Source organism: Ursus arctos, unplaced genomic scaffold (assembly GCF_023065955.2).
Source record: "Ursus arctos isolate Adak ecotype North America unplaced genomic scaffold, UrsArc2.0 scaffold_6, whole genome shotgun sequence".
Lineage (NCBI taxonomy): Eukaryota > Metazoa > Chordata > Mammalia > Carnivora > Ursidae > Ursus > Ursus arctos.
In genome coordinates this window covers 40,652,510-40,670,265 of record NW_026623078.1, presented here as the reverse complement: position 1 = coordinate 40,670,265, position 17,756 = coordinate 40,652,510, and the positions used below count along the sequence as shown (strand labels likewise).

General features: G+C 33.1%; 1 protein-coding gene across 1 annotated transcript in view; it reads right to left on the bottom strand.

Moving 5' to 3' along the window:
- The window catches only part of CNBD1 (cyclic nucleotide binding domain containing 1), a 439,889-nt gene extending 427,525 nt beyond the window's left edge, over positions 1-12,364 (bottom strand). The window contains exon 1 of the mRNA XM_057308075.1: positions 12,277-12,364. Within this exon, the coding sequence (XP_057164058.1) occupies positions 12,277-12,364 (88 nt within the window). The remainder of the gene's footprint in view (positions 1-12,276) is intronic.
- Positions 12,365-17,756: the final 5,392 nt, after the last annotated feature.

Below are 17,756 nucleotides of genomic sequence, written 5' to 3'. Positions count from 1 at the left end.
TTAAGTAAATTCTGTAAGCCTTAACACAAATAATAAATTCTTCACAGATTCTAATAAAAAGGTATAAATAGTAATGAGTAACAACTTGGAAGTTTCAGCAGAGAAGTAAATCATAAAATATATTTGTACAGATACCCTCATATAGTAAATAATTAAGATTTACAGTTTAAAGAATATTTAAAAATAATGGGACCTTAATAATAATATTTGAAGGTATGAATGCAACTAGTCAAAGTTAGACATTAATTTTCTTACTAAGCAAACCATGATGTGAAGAGGGAAATTTTTCTCATTTTATACTAGGCTCTGAATATTCATTGTCTAAAGTTGATAAATCAAGAAGTACAAGTTTAGGTATGGAATCTATTAAATATTTTTGTGTTCCAAATTATATGGCACTAAAATTCATAAAGCAAAAATTTTAGGAATAAATGGAGACAGAATAACCTCCACAGTAACTTTCTTTCCTTCTTACCTACAAATCAAGTAACTACTGAATCACTGAGGATATAAATATAAACTACATAATTAATGAGATATATTAAACATATTATCAAATTTATTCTTAAATCAAAGAGCATATCAAAACTGAAACTACAAAATATCAAGAAAGTAAAAAAAGTGAATGTTTTCATGAACCTATGGAATATAATTAAAATCTTTCTCTGGAGACAATGCACTCCCCAAAATATTTATATTACAAGAAAAGAGAAAAAATAAAATCAAAAGAGTTAAGCATTTTGACTCAAAAAGTTAGGAAAAGAAAATTAAAGCAAGAGAAATGCAAGGGAGAAAATAGAAAAGCAGAAATAAATGGGTTTATAAAGCAGAAAAAACTGTAGAAAACTAAATTCAAGAGAGCTGGCTCTAGGGCTCAGATGGGGAAAGCACAAGATGAGCCTGAAAAATTTTACTGTGCCAGAAAGCAAGGAAATGGTTAGACCAACAGGAAGGCACTTCCAGTGGACAGACTGAACAATCTGAGCATCAAAATATATGATGATAATAACTCATTAAAACCCTAGGAGCACCTGGGTGGCTCAAAAGGTTTAGCATCTGCTTTCAGCATAGGTCATGATCCTGGGCACCATGTCAGTCTCCCTGCTCAGTGGGGAGTCTGCTTCTCCCTCTGCCTCTCCCCTGCTTGTGCTCTTTCTCTCTCTCTCAAATAAATAAATAAAATCTTTAAAACCCTATGAACAGAGTAGGAAATCATAATTTTACATTTATTTATTTAATATTTTATGAAAATTTAGTATTTCTATACTTTGCAAAATACTTATTAATTACAAAAGGGAAAGGTAAATTCACTGCAGCGAAGTTCTCCATATAATCACCTTAATCAATTGATTAAAATGAAATCATGTGCCACATAAGATAGAAAAAGAACATAAATCACTTCTAGGACATTTCTGCCAAAGATATTGAATCTAATCACGGGGAAAGATCAAAGAAACCAAACAGAAGTATATTCTACTAAATAACTTGTTTGTAATCTACCAAAATTAAGGTCATGAAAGGCAAGGAAAATGGAGAAACTGTTCCAGTCTAAACAGAGAAGACAAGAAAATGAACTGCAAAATGAGATTTTGAATTGGATCTTTTTACTATAAAAATCATTATCAGAACAATTGGATAAATTCAAGTGGGAGGGGTCTAAGAATTAGATTACAGCATCTGCATCTGTGTTAATTTTTTTTTGATGGATGTATTGTGATTATGTAATAAGAGTATCTCCTTGTTTTTAAGATGTACATACTAAAATAGTTAAGGAAAATGGAGTGTCAAATGGCTCTGAAAAGTAAGCTTATTTACATTAAACTTACAACATTTCTGTAAGATTGTAGTTTCAAACTTTTTAAATTTTATTTTCAAAAATTTAATAACTTTCTCACATGACTTCTATAGTTAGAAAATATGAGAAAAAGATATTCATAATAACAAAGAAAAAAAAGATAAAATGCCCAGAAATAAATTTTATTGTGGCATAAAAGTACACTTGCAAGGGCGCCTGGGTGGCACAGTGGTTAAGCGTCTGCCTTCGGCTCAGGGCGTGATCCCGGCATTCTGGGATCGAGCCCCACATCAGGCTCCTCTGCTGTGAGCCTGCTTCTTCCTCTCCCACTCCCCCTGCTTGTGTTCCCTCTCTCGCTGGCTGTCTCTATCTCTGTCGAATAAATAAATAAAATCTTTTAAAAAAAAAAAAAGTACACTTGCAAAAATTGGAAGTAGGAAGGTTGAATATTATAAAAATACAAGTTCTTGAGTAGGAATATTCAATAACATAAAGACATCAATTCTCCAAAAATGAATATTTAAGTTTAAAACATTTCCAACTAAAATACCCACGTTCACTTGTTGAAAAAGCCCAAATATTTCTAAAGGTCATACAAAAAAATAAACTTAGAAGAAAGGCCTGAAAAAGTCTTTTAAAAAAGAGTAATCAGTAAAGGTTAATCTTACTAGATAATGAAATACATCATAATGCTTCAAAAATTACAACAATTCAGGGGTGCCTGGGTGGCACAGCGGTTAAGCGTCTGCCTTCGGCTCAGGGCGTGATCCCGGCGTCATGGGATCGAGCCCCACATCAGGCTCCTCCGCTATGAGCCTGCTTCTTCCTCTCCCACTCCCCCTGCTTGTGTTCCCTCTCTCGCTGGCTGTCTCTATCTCTGTCGAATAAATAAATAAAATCTTTAAAAAAAAAAAATTACAACAATTCAACACAAATGCATAAACAGACAAGAGATAAGCGGAAAAAGTAAAAAACAGCTTCCCGAAATAGATCCAGAATACATATGAAAATTTAGCATACACTAAAAACTGGCATTTCAAATTAGTAGGAAAAAGACAGATTACTCAACAAGTAGTATTAGAACAGTTGATTGGTCATTTGGAATAATATTAAGTTGCAGCCATACATCACTATTCTAAAGTAAATTTATTCAAAAATAAATTCCAGATGCACCAGGTATTTAACAAGCTTAATATTAAAAATAAAACTATATAACTAATAAAGCATGGAAGAATTATTTTTAAATCTTGGTATGAAGAATGGCATTCTAAGCAAGAATCAATAACAGAGGACAAAAACTACACAATCTAAAATGTTTGTAGGACACAAAAATCATAAACATGCAAAAAATGCAAACTGAGAAAAATACCTGTAAAGTACATGTCAAAGGGCTAATTTCTTTTATACACAAAGATTTCTTTCAAATAAAAGGAAAAATAAACCTCAGTGAATGGGCAAGGGACATACAAATAGGCTGTTCACATAAATACACATGACCGCAAATATATGAGAAGATTCTAAACCTCACTTTTAAAGAAATGCAAACTTATAGAGCAATTAAAACTATTTCCAACTAATTTATTGGCAAAATGTTTGTTTTATAATGCATGATATTAGTATAAATGTTGTGAAATAGAAACTTGCATATATTGATGGTGGGAGTAGAAATTAGTGCAACCCCTTTGGAAGACAATTTGTTAATAGTTATCAAAATTTAAAATGCACACATCCTTTGGCCTTGCAGTTCTTTAATACACTTGCTTAGCAAAAAAAGAACATAGTACAAGATGTTTATTTGATTTTAACAGCAAAACTAACTAGAAACAAATTCCCACTGAATTAGTAAGGATTCAGCTATCAGGAGACTGAAACCACACCAGTAATTTCAATGGAAAAAAAAAAAAAAGATACAAAGAACTGTTGGTCAGATATTAGAGAACTGGAGAGACAAAAAGGGAGCAGCAAATATGCAGAAAGCATCTACCACCACTCTTTTTGCTGATGAAGCAAAGGGAAGAGGTTGAATTACTAAAACTTAGAAGCGGGAAGCAATGGTCCTAAGAAGCTGAGATTTGGACCTCTGAGGAGAGAGCACCAGCAGCTGGAGCTGAATTGTTGAGGGGGTGCAATAAAGCTATTTCTGGGAACACTGGGAAAACTGCAAATAGAATTAACTGCTGTTGCTGGAACGAACAGCCACTGCTTGGGTGAAAAAGACATTGCTAGAGAGACACTCACAAGGAGAAGCAAATCAGAAATAGAAAACAAAAGGATAAACACTTTCCTTAACTTTGCTCCTGTCTTCCAATCTCCCTCTAATACCTGTTATTGACAGATTCTTAACAAGAAGCCAGCTGGCTTTCTGGGAAAAACTAGTTTGCAGAGCCCTAGCCCCAGCATCACAAAGCAGAATATATAGAAGGGTGGGTTTAAAGGTGAGACGCAATAGGTTAAATAGCACATCCATTAGTAGTGTTTTGGTATATTCAAATAATAAAATATAGTCACTAAAATGAATAAGGTACATATCTACATATTGACATGAAAAGGCCTTCATAAAATGTAACATTAAGTGCAAAATAAAGGTATGATATAAGATAATAAAAATGCCCTACTATGTGTATTAAAAATTAAATATATTTTAATATTAAAAATATATACACATGTGTGCCTATGTATTTACATACTTGAATATGCATGGAAAATTTCAAAAAATAATATTTTTTCATGATAGTTACTTCTGAGTGTAAGATTAGTATGGGTTGGGAGGAAGACTCACTCATCATTTCAATATTCTCTTGTGCCTAATGCATACATTAGTACATAATAACTTTTAAAAGAGACCTACTCACCAAAATTTCCATAAATTGTGTAAGACTTGTTCCTGCTTCTGCTATTTACTTATCACCTGCATGCTAGGCATTGGAGATACAAAGACATGTGAAGGATAAACATTTATCTCTAGATATATATCTAATAAGAACCATAACCCTAAGGCACATGTCTATGAAATATCTAATGTGAGGTTAAAAGGTGGTAAGAATAATAGAAGAGGTATAGAAAAAGTACCAAGGGAGTTTAGAGATATGGAAGACATTATTTCATACTGAAGAGGCCAAGATTGTCTTTGTAGAGATTAAAGTCATTGACCAGAATTTTAAAGAACTGGAGTGATATAAAAAAAAAAAAAATAGAGCAGGATAGATGAGAACTCCAAGAGGAAACACCAGCTAAAGCACAAGAGTATGATGAAGAGTATGATGGTGTAACTCACAGAGTAACTTTCCCCTAGTGTGAGAACTCTCCAGCTCTGATCTCTAGAGAACAGATAAAGGCAGAGCTATCAACCAGATTGCCAGGTAACATCGGCTATGCTAACAATGACCCCTGATTGGTTAGTTGCATCTAGACCAAGAAAACTATAGATGATCTACAAATACCTAATGAACAGTCACTGACATGGACTTCCCTGACTACAGTGACTCTTTTTTGTTATTAATTTTTTTATTGATGTACAGTTGACACAGTTTGGAGATTCCTCAAAAAAGTCACAAATAGAAATAACATAGATCCAGTAATTCCACTACAGGTATTTATTCAAAGAAAACAAAAACATGAATTATTTGAAAAGATACATGAACCTCTATGTTTATTGCAGCATTATTTGCAATGGCCAAGATATGGAAACTACAGTGACTCTTATAACTGAGAGTACCTTGCAGGAAACTTAGAAACAGTACCTATAGAATTTTTATAATAAGAGATACTGGCTCCTTCAGGGTATGAGGCTTTTAATTCAGGATAATTCAGCACCTGCCCTATGTGATTTTCATTACCTTGAACCTGAACTACCATGCTGGGGGCCAAAGAGGGTTGTCGTGCTGCTGCCTCAACAGCTGGGAGAACAGCTCCCACAGAAGGGGAACACCTGATGCCGTCCTTCTGCAAGATTTCGATTCTGTCTTATGTCCTTTGGAGCAGATGTAAAAACTGTGGTCATCTGAATGTTGCTTTGAACCTAGAAAGGCCTCCGGTTGCCTTGAGCAGCATTGCAGATGGGCTTAAAGAACATCCATCAAAGCGTTTTAGCTGTAGTGGAGAGTTCTAGGAACTATAAAGTCTTGAACATCAGAGAGAGATTTTAGCCAAAGCTTGAAATTTAAAATGCCAGACTGGGGGCGCCTGGGTGGCACAGCGGTTAAGCGTCTGCCTTCGGCTCAGGGCGTGATCCCGGCGTTATGGGATCGAGCCCCACATCAGGCTCCTCCGCTGGGAGCCTGCTTCTTCCTCTCCCACTCCCCCTGCTTGTGTTCCCTCTCTGCTGGCTGTCTCTCTCTGTCAAATAAATAAATAAAATCTTTAAAAAAAAAAAAAAAAAAAAAAGAAGAAGCAAAACAAACAAAGAAAAAAATTAAAAAATTTAAAAAAAATAAATAAAATGCCAGACTGAAGAAAATGGACTGTAATCTAAGTTTTGGAAAAGAGTAAAACCCTGACAGCTTTTAAGTGGGCAGTTAACATGATCAAATTCCCTTTTAAATCATCATATTTAAAAAAGGGAATCTGGTCCATAATATATGTTGGAAGGAAGTCCAGGGATCAGTTCAGTCAAAGGTAACAGAGATCTAATCTAGGTGGTTGAAGGGAACAGAGGACTAATCCAGAAAGTATTTCTGAGATAGACTGCCTAGAACAGAGCAGTAACCTGAGACATGAGCTGTGACCTAGTGTGACCAGTAGTGGAGAGATCAGATTTTCATTGTATTGCAGTTTACTGCAGGGTTTCTTGCCTGAATCCCCAGAAATGATTTGAGCTCAAGTTTAAGTTGCAATTACTTAATTTCTAAAGGTCACTTGAGATTTTCTGACAAAAAGTACAAGTACGTTGAGATAGTTACGAGTGGTAAGAAAAAAAAAGTAAATGCTTGGTTTTTCAATAAAACATTAATCTTTTCTCCTTTAGGATTAAAAAAAAGTGACTTTTGCACTGAAAAATAAAGTTGAGAAAATAATTTTCTGATACTTCTTTTCCTAAATAATCAAGTGGCATTTTCCAAAGGGACTGTTATTGATTAAATAAACACAGAGGCATATACAAAGATTCAACCACGTTTTCCATCTTTTATTCCTTCTTGGAACATCCATTCTCATCTTTTAGCTCTGTTTTTCAACCTTGTTTTCTTGTGTACATTACACAGTCTGCTTCTCTGTCTTCTCCACTAACAGGCCACCCTTTTTCTTACTTGCACTCCTAGGATTTGAATGGTTTAAAACTTTAAAATGGAGCAACAGTTACTTTTCCAGATAAATATATATCTTGATACTCCTTTCATCTTTAGCTACTAAAAAACTGAAAGTCTCTCAAATTACAGGAAATGTCCTTGAAGTGTTAGGAATGATGACACAGTTTTTTCAGGTTTTCTGTAAATGTACATCATAAAATAAAATTTTAAAAAAAGCAAGGAAAACATTCACTTAGAGGAGTACTATCTTGTTTCTAAATTCCTTGAAGTTATCTCTGGTCTTCTCTTGAATGCCATTTTTTTTCCTTCTACATCTTCCCATACTGGAAAAAGCAAGATATACTTAAAATTTCTTGCAAACCTGAAACTCTTTTTGTTACTGGAATAAAAACAAACAAACAAACAAACAAAAAAACCCTTTTGTTAAAGTACAGGAATTCTTTCTCCCAGATAAACAAGTAGTTAAAATGTAAAGCACATTTGTCAGCTTGTCCTTTGCAGAAGGATAAGCCTAATAAGCATGAAGAAAACAGAAGCATAGCATATTAGCCCAAACAAAAGTAGCTAACTAGACCATACTCCTAATGATAAGTGTGTAAGGGTTTTCCTCCAGTCAAGTGCTAAAGGACAGCTACCTGCCCTCTATTTAAAAAAAAAAAAAGAAATTAAGATATTTTTCCTCCCTTTGTCTCTTCAGAATATCAACTTCTAATAATAACAGGCCATGTGTGTACCTAGACCCAGATGCTATTTCACCCGGGTTGTAAAACTACTGTAGATTTTGCTAACTGTAAGGTTTTAAAACAATTCTCATTCAGAATAAGTGGCATGGCTTTTCGCTTTTGGGTTAGTAAGCTCTTAAGAATCCTGAGACACAAGTCAAAAAGACTACAGAAGGAGAAGACTGGAGAGTTTTAAAGAAAAAATGTATAAGGGATTCAAGCTTAACTACTTGCAGTGCCTGTAAATCTGGATTTCAGAGTTAATGAGACAGTACCGGAAGGATGTTTAAAGATGCATGATATGTTCTCTCCTTAAATTAAGTGTCTAAATGGTCGAAATGGCAAAATGCAACAAATGCATATATATCATTTAACTGGTAAACTGTGGAGGGGATTTCAGGTTGGTGGGTAGGAGGAAACTATACAGCTACTGACTGTTGTTTTTAAGAGAAAATTCGTATAAATGATACTATGAAAATTCTCTACCACTTGACAACTGTGTGAACCTTGGTATGAAACCCAAGCCTCACTATCCTTAACTGTAAAATGGACCATGTATTAGTTTTATATCACTGGTGAAACAAATTACTACAAATATATCAATTTAAAACACAAATTTATGAACTTAGAGCTCTGAAAAAGTCTGAAACAGATCTCACTATGCTAAAATCAAGTTGTCAGCAGGGCTCCATTCCTTCTGGAAGCTCCAGGGGAGTCTATTTCTTTGCCTTGTCCAGCTTGTAGAGGCTGCCCCAATTCTGTGGTTCATGTCCCCCCCTTCCATCTCAAAGCCAGCAATGGCCAGTTGAGCCTTTCTCACCCTGAATCTCAGTGATTCTAAGTCACATGCCTCCCTCTTCCACTTATAAAGGACCCTTTGATTACAGTGGGCCCATTGCAAAATCCAGAATCTTTTCCCTTTTCAAGGTCATCTCATTAGCAGTCTTAATTCCATTTACAACCTTAATCGCTCTGGCTATGTAGCATAGTTTACTCACAGGTTCCAGGTATTAGGATATGCTCATCATTGGAAGACATTATTTTGCTTACTATAGACCTCATAAGTATCTTGTGACAATTAAATGAAATAACATAACATGCAAAATGCTTACAAACTGCCTATTTGAGGCCTACACAAGCCCTCAAATATTCACATATAAAATGTATAGATAAGGTAGACATGACTCACTAAAGGTAACCTAACTAACCTCACCCAAAGTAAGCAAGGATATATATAATGGCTGGATTTTTTTTTCCCGGTTTAATGAGAAATAATTGACATATATCACTGTATAAGTTTAAGGTGTACAGCATAATTGTTTGATTTACATATACTGTGAAATGATTATAATAGGCATGGTTAACATCCATCATCTCATAATATATAAAAAGAAAATTTAAAAAAATTATCCTTGTGATAAGAACTCTTAAGATCTACTCTCTTAATAACTTCTCTATATATCATACAGCAGTGTTAACTACAGCCATCATGTTATACATTACATCCCTAGTGCTTATTTATCTTACAACTGGAAGTCTGTTACCTTTTGATCACCTTCCCTCAGTTTCTCCTCCCCTCACCCCACCCCCCCACATCTGGTAACCACAAATCTGATCTCTTTTTCTATGAGCTTTTTTTTAAGATTCTACATGTAAATGAGATCATACAATATTTGTCTTGGTCTGATTTATTTGATTTAGGATAATGGCTTCAGGGTCCATCTATATTGTTGCAAATGGATTTCCTTATTTTTTAATGGCTGAATAATATTCAATTGTGCATATGTACCACAACTTCTTTATCCATTCATGCATTAATGAACACTTAGATTGTTTCCACGTATTGCCTATAATGTTTCTATGAACATAAGGGTGCAACTTTTTGAGTTAATGTTTTCATTACCTTTGGAAATTCCTAAAAGTGAAATTGCTGGATGATATGGTAATTCTATACTCCATACTGCTTTCCATAGTAGCTATACCAATTCACAATCCCACCAACAGTGCACAGGGTTCCCTTTTCTCTACATTCATACCAGCATTTGTTATCTCTTGTCTTTTTAATAATGACCATTCTAAAAAGTGATAATGTAGTTTTAATTTGCATTTCCCTAACAACTAGTGATTATGAGCCTCTTTCCACGTATCTGTTGGCCTTTTATAGATTTTCCTTAAAGAAATGTCTATTTAGGTCCTTTGCCCATTTTTTAATTGAATTTTTTTTGCTATTGAGTTGTATGAGTTCTTCATATATTTTAAATATTAATCCCTTATCAGATATATAGTTTGCAAATATCTTTTACCAAGTGTATGTTGTCTTTTCACTTTGTTGGTGATTTCTTCTGCAGTGTAGAATATTTTTAGTTTGATACAGTCTCACTTTTTTAATTTTTATCTTATTGCTTATGTTTTAGGTGTCATATCTAAAAAAGCATTACCAAGACCTTTCTTTTATCAATATCTTATGATTGTCAGAGTTGTGATCTTTCACCACCTTGGTTAAATTTATTCCTAAGTATTTTATTGTTTTTGATGCTATTTAAATGAGATTGATTTCTTTCTTTTTCAGAAAATTCATTGTTAGTGTATAGAAACACTGATTTTTATATGTTAATTTTGTATCCTGCAACTTTACTGAATTCCTTGATTAGTTCTAACAGTTTTTTGGTTGAGTCTTTAGGGTTTTCTATATATAAAATCATGTCATCTGCAAATGGAGACAATTTTAGCTGGATTTTTTTTTAAGGTCCTTAACTGAACCTTCCTATTTATGCCCATTGCATTTTGAATCATTCCCATTTATATCTTCTTTATAATTCAGATTTAGTCATATTATCGATTGAAAGCATCCTCACATGTGCTTTCATGAGATCATTGTTTCAGCAGAGACAGAGTTTGCTAAGGGAAATTGTCAATTGCTAGAGTTAGCACAAAGACACAGATACTAAGCAAGCAGGACACGTCTCCAAAGAGAAGTCACAGACATAGAACATCAAGTAGGAACCTCTAAAGGGAAAACCGGGAGCTCCACTGCTTTCCATTATGCTCTTTTCTGTTCTGAGATCTAAATTGCTGCTGATTTTTCATCTTTTTATCACTTCACACAAGTTAAGTGTCCTTGGGAGACACTACAGAGGGTAGCACATATCTCCTCCCATTGATTCTAAATTAATTTGATCTTTTAACTCCCAGCTACTGTGCTTTGTAGGCTGCTAAAGAAATTGTCTTAGGGTGACTTTTTTTTCTTTTGCACAAATAAGACCTGTCCAGTAGAAGCTGCGGGTTTTGGCAAAATTACATTTAATATTTATTTCAATTCACATAGAAAAATAAAACTTTGACTACATTCAAGAATTTTTTCGCAATAATGATAAAAACATATAGGAATTAGTCTGTGGGTTTTGGCAAATAAGCTGTGGGTTTTGGCAAAATTACATTTAATATTTATTTCAATTCACGTAGAAAAATAAAACTTTGACTACATTCAATAATTTTTCGCAATAATAAAAACATATAGGAATTAGTCTGATTTGACATAAGGACTTTGTCTGACACTGTTCAAGACATAAGTATACCCCTTCAAAAAGGTGTCAACTGCTGCACCCTTTCCCCTGGAGACTATGATCATTAATTTTTAAAAAATGATTTGAAAGAGCTAACGATCACAAGAAGATAAAAGAACAGACAGGTTAGCTTTTTCAAATAATACAACAAATTACCCAATAAATATTTAAAAAACAGAGTAAATGCTTTATTGAAGTTGAAAAAAATCAAGATTATTATCTTTGTTATCCAGAAGATTTTTTTTAAATCTCAACAATCATGAAACTATTCCATATTATTAGTATATTAGTGATCAAATAATAGATCAATGAATTTGATAGTTATGACAAGAAGCCTTGAGAAAATGTTCCAGGTTCAGACTGACTATATAAAATAAGAAAGTACTTTCAAACGCATAAACTTCAAAATATTTAACTCTATAATTTCTATGATACTATAAATCAAAGACTACAAAATAAAAATAAAATGGAGTAAGAATAAATTTCAGGGGAAGAGTAACAGGCATTGTTTCTCTTTTTTTTTTTTCCTTGAAAATTTTAATGAGAATTCTCCTAGTGAAAATTAAGTATTAATTAGCCCACAAAGGGCAGGGCAGTAAGACTGACTGGGTAGGCACTCGAAGACCTACCAGAAACAAGGGGTTTGATCACTGGTGAGCCATGTGCTCTTTCTAAGCCTTTGTTTTCTTTTCTCTTTAAAAGTATTTCTTATTTGAAGTTCTGAAAGTTCATAAAGATCCTCACTTTACAAATTAAAATATTTGACATCTAGAGAATTGAAATGACTTCAGGGGGACAAAGCAGGATTTGCATATCTATGTTTTTCCCATCTCACTTCTCTAGCAAAATGATTCCTCCTCATCTCTCTACCAACTCACAAGTGCCCTGTTTCTCATATCTGGGGTAAATACCACTGAAAACAATGACAAACCCTTGACATATTCCTCACTCACTTGGTAAACTGCGAAGTGGAGGAGGAGGCACATTGTTTACAGCTATCATATGAGACAAAATAGCTGCTGGAAGAGAAGACAAAGGCATCTTGACGGCTCAAAGGCAGCTGATCAAAGGCTACTTGAGAGACAAAGAATCCTTCTTTGCCTTGAGGCATCATAAAGCAGAACCCTCAAGGTACTCTTTGATAGGCTGATAGCTGCGTACTACGGAATCTTCATGTTCACAGTTCTTATACAGTGCACAGCATTTCCAAGAGTTAAATATAGACCGGGAAAAGCTATATCTTAGTCCTAATCCAGTGGAATTTATTAAGGGGGTTTTGTGACCTATAGGGAATAGTAAGAATGAAGAAGGAAATTTCACAAGGCAGATACAACAGAATCAACAGCACAGAAGTCCAGATTAAATGAAAGAAAAATTCATTTCATTAGTCATCCTAAATCCAGAGCCCTTTTTCTGCCTAGTAAATGTTTACATAAGGTATTAGAGACCTATTTGTAGCAGCGCCAATAGGATGTTTATACTGTTCTCCACGGCTACATAAATAGGGTAAAACACCTTTTCTAATTATACATCAATAAACTCATCCCTGCTTATATGTAACCATATTCTACTGCAGTATGGTATATGTTTTGGTATCTTCTGCTGCTTCACAATACTTAAGGCTCATTATAATGACTAGGGTTTAGAGTTCTAATTAATGTATCTTTGGATTCTATGTTATCTCCCAGGCCTTTAAAAATATTTTCCTGGTGTCATAACTATAATAAATAATACACGAAAGAACTGCAACTGACTACTAGAATGGTAACAGTTTATTGACTAACTTCATCTAGAAAACATTAATAACCAGAATTGAAAGCTTTAGTTGTATTACAAAAGCAATACATTTATCCTGCAACAGTTCCTATTAAATCTGCACAAAATAAATAAATAAATAAATAAATAAATAGCATCTGCATAATAAACTTACTTCATCATAACTTTTCAATCGAATATATTTTCCTGTTCCCAGTTTTATAAACTCTGGATTCACTGGAGGTTCAAATCTGTTGAGTCTTATCATTGCTTTTCATTTTGTATTTCTTTTATAGTAGTCACCTATCTTCAACTGTATATCTCCTATCACAGAATGCTACCTTGACATCCCTACTGTACCCCCTTGGTAATCCCTACAGCCTTCATTTGACAGACATCCCAGATCTATTCTCTTCCCATTCTCACATTTAAAACTCAAATAACCAACAACCTCTTTATAGAAGTTAATTACAAAGTGCTTTTGCATTTTTCATGGATTTTGAACAGATGGGACTCTATTAGATGATTTTTTTCCTTTGACGAGTAGTTTTGATCAAAAAAATCAAAGAAAGGAAGTTTTCAAAGGCCCTAAATTCATAATGATCAATTTCCTCTCTGATTGCAATTCCATCGATTCTTATTTTTATTTTCTAAGTTTTTTTCTTTTCTAAATTTTCACTTTTTCTTTTTTTCTTTTCTATATTTCCTATATTAAAAAACACATACAATGAAACATAGTAATTTCACATCGAACTCAACCTTGCTTGAAAACTCTTTAAAAAAAAATACAGAAAGTTGACAATGTAAGGAAATAACATTAAGGAGGAAACAGAAAAACAGTTTAAAAAGCTCACTTAATTTTATCTAAGTTTATATGATCTTCATGATTTTGTGTATTTGCTAGTATCTACTGGTACATGTCCAGAAAGAATCCATCAAATCACAAATCAGCTCCTCCAAATGTTTTTGATTAGTCCTTTCAATGTATTCTGAGTCCTTTTAAGATTCATTCTAAGAACAATAATATATAGATCACATAATCACATGATTTGTATTTGATGGAAAGATGCATTAAGTTATTTGTCAATGCCTGAAAATTCTTCATAAATCTGATCACTTCTCAAACACTTATATGTAAAATTATCTTGGTCAAGTCACAAAATTTGCCTTAGTTTCAATATCCTAATCTATACATATAACACAATCATATATATAATGATTCTTAAAGCAATACAAAGATTACTATGTAATGTTCTATATATGTAATAATAATGCATCATACAAACATTATGAAGATTAAATTAAAAATGAATCTGAAGATCCTAGCACAGTTTCTAAATATAGTAATCACTCAACTATAATTTTGATTAGTAATAATAATAGTAATATTGCCGAAGTAAAATTCACATGGATTTAATACTTTTTAAATACTTTACTTTTTCTTAATGTTACTTTTCATATGGGTTCCACTCACTCCTTCTACATAGTCAGCAGTAGGGTATTACAGATTTATTGTTCAAGATACAGCTTAGATATTGATTCTCTATCACAAAAAACAGTAATAATAATAACCAAATTTACTACGATAATTTTCTATGCATGCCTAACATTTCCAAATAAATTAATTCCAAAACCAATGCTTCAATTAAAATTAAAACAATTGTTTTAATTCACATTTATATTTAAAAATACAATCATCAATTGTAATAGCATTGTATGGTAAGAGATGGTAGCTACACTTATGGTGAACATATAGAGATGTTGAATCACTATGTTACACACCCAAAACTAATGTAACATTGTGTGTCAACTATACTCCAGTAAAAAATGTTTTTATTAATTAATTAAATATATAATAATCAAAACATTTATATAAATTAAAACTGATTAGATCAAAACTCACATAAAATGGAGTGTTACATATTATATCACAGGCCAATCTGTTCTTTGAAAGGACTGCATAAATTACAAGTGCACATGCCTATAATGACTCCAAATTAAAGTAAATTATATATGTATTATATATATATACACATGAATAATTAAAAATAATATCCAAATTGGGTTCACATGAATAGTTAAAAATAATATCCAAATTGGGGCACCTGGGTGTCTCCGTCTGTTAAGCATCTGACTGTTGATTTCACTCAGGTCATGATCTCAGGATAGAGAGATCAAGCCCCACACCTGCTCCACACTGAACATGGAACATGCTTAAGATTCTTTCTCCCTCTGCCCCTCCTTACCACCCCGCCCTACCAACCCCCCCACCTGCTCACATGCATTCTCTCTCTAAAAAAAAAAATAATATCCAAGTTAACCAAAATATACATAATCTATATATAATTTTATATAAATAAAGGTTTATAAAGCAATGAATTAATAAAGTACAATATTTATTTATATATGCATATATGGAAGTGAAACTTACATGGTAATTTGTACTGCTTAGTTCCATGTATGTCAAAGTTGCTAATAGAAAATGAACATTCAGTGCAAAAACACTGTCATTAACTTCTGACTTAAACAATTTTTTTCTGTTTCATTTATTCTAAATTGCTCTGAAGTATAATTTTGATGTCCTCCCAAATGGTTTTTTGTACGATTACTTTATAAACAACTTAAACTCCAATTTATCAGTACATTATTAAAGAGAGAAATCAATTTTCCAGATCCAATAGAGAATGATATATTGGTGTACACACATTTGAATATCTATCTGTAATATATAAATAATATACTACCTATAATAAAAAAATCTTCCTGTTTTTGATTCATATCAGTCTTTTACCATATGTGGCCTAAGCAATAGTATATTCACATGCAAATATTCATGGCACTTGCCAAAGATATACATATTCTTTAAATGCATACTGAATTCAAATCACACACACACACACACACACACACACACACACAAGAAAAAAGATTTTCCATTTGAATGATTTATTTACCTGAAGAAGGGGACCAAGTTTCTCAACAGATTTAGCTACACACATTTGTATAATTTGTTGCTCTAGAGTTAAGATAGTTTTTCCAGAACTGTACTAATCACTACACTTGCGAACTAAGACCTATTTTCAGCGTTTCATTCCAATATAATGTATTTGTAACTTTATTTATTAGAAAGAAGATGTCAAATTAGGATAAAGTTGCATAGTTTAATAGATCTCAGAAGATTTACCAAAACAATTCCCCTGTCGGTCTAGAGATTCACAAGTATAACATATGCTATATTCAAACAGCTTTATTGGATGAAGATTAATTACAACTCCAATGCTTCTGTAACCCCTTAAGATCAGGCATGTAACTTTTTAACTGCCAAAGCCTAGAAAGGTAATACGTAAAAATCTGAAAAACCATAAGAAAATGACCTCGAAGTACGGGCAAAGTGGATTAGCATTTGACTCAGAAACTATAAAACAAGAACAAAGAAGGATAAGTAGGACAAAGAAAATACACTAGCCACTCCTAAGTGTTAAGAGTTTCATCCGTAACCAATGTAGAAAAATAATCAATTAAAGTAAACTACACTGTGCTTTTACATTATTATCAGACGAAGGATCAGGTAGACACAGGCTCAGATGCCTGCTCAGCCACTCCACTGCTCTGCCATATGGAAAAAGTTATTTATATGCCTTAGCTTCCTGTAAAATGGAAAACTATCTATCTATAGGGTTATTTTGAGAGAGAAGAAATAGAGATCACCTAACAGCTCGTATAGCAGTCGTCCAATTAATGTTAGCTCTTATATTTTCTAGTTTTCTCTCTATATATACATTATATTACTGTTTAATGACCATATTAGCTCAATCTTACAGGATCATTGCAAGGATTTACTGAGATAATTTTTGTAAAGTTTTTATTTAAATTCCAGTTAGTTAACATACAGTGTAACATACAGTAGTTTCCAGTGTACAATACAGTGATTCAACACCCATAAACACCCAGTGCTCATCACAACAAATGCACTCCTTAATCTCCATCACCTATTTAACCCATCCCCACACCCACCTCACCTCTGGTAATCATCAGCTTGTTCTCTATAGTTAAGAGTTGTTTCTTGGTTCACCTCTCTCTCTCTTTTTTCTTTTTTTCCCTTTGCTCATTTGCCCTGTCTCTCAAATTTCACATATGAGTGATTCCTGGAGATAAAGTTTTACAATGCTTAACATCGTGCCTTCAACATGTAAGTACTCAGTAAGTGGTAGATGTGATTAGGTATTATCAGTAGCAACCATGACAGCAACAGTAATAATATTAGCTCTTTCAACTAATAAATCTGCTGTTATTTTAGGTAGAATCCACTACCTAATTTGAGTACCAATTTGAGCACGCCATCTTTATACTAATATTAAAAACAGAACAGACACTTTGAGCTCCTTAGCTTTGTGTCCCCAGTTCTGGCAAATATTGGCACACAATAATAATCATGCACTGAGTGATTTGCACTTTCCTGACACATTCTTTTTTGTATATGTAGCCTAATCTTATTCCAGAGTATGTGTGTGTGTATATATATATATATATATATATATATATATATATATATATTTTAGTCAATGAATGATGTAAATCATTTTGAAAACATAAGGGTAAACCAATCACATCTCATAGCCACTTACATCTCTTCTAATACAGGCTTCTTCTAGATTATATCTTAATAATAACTCATGTC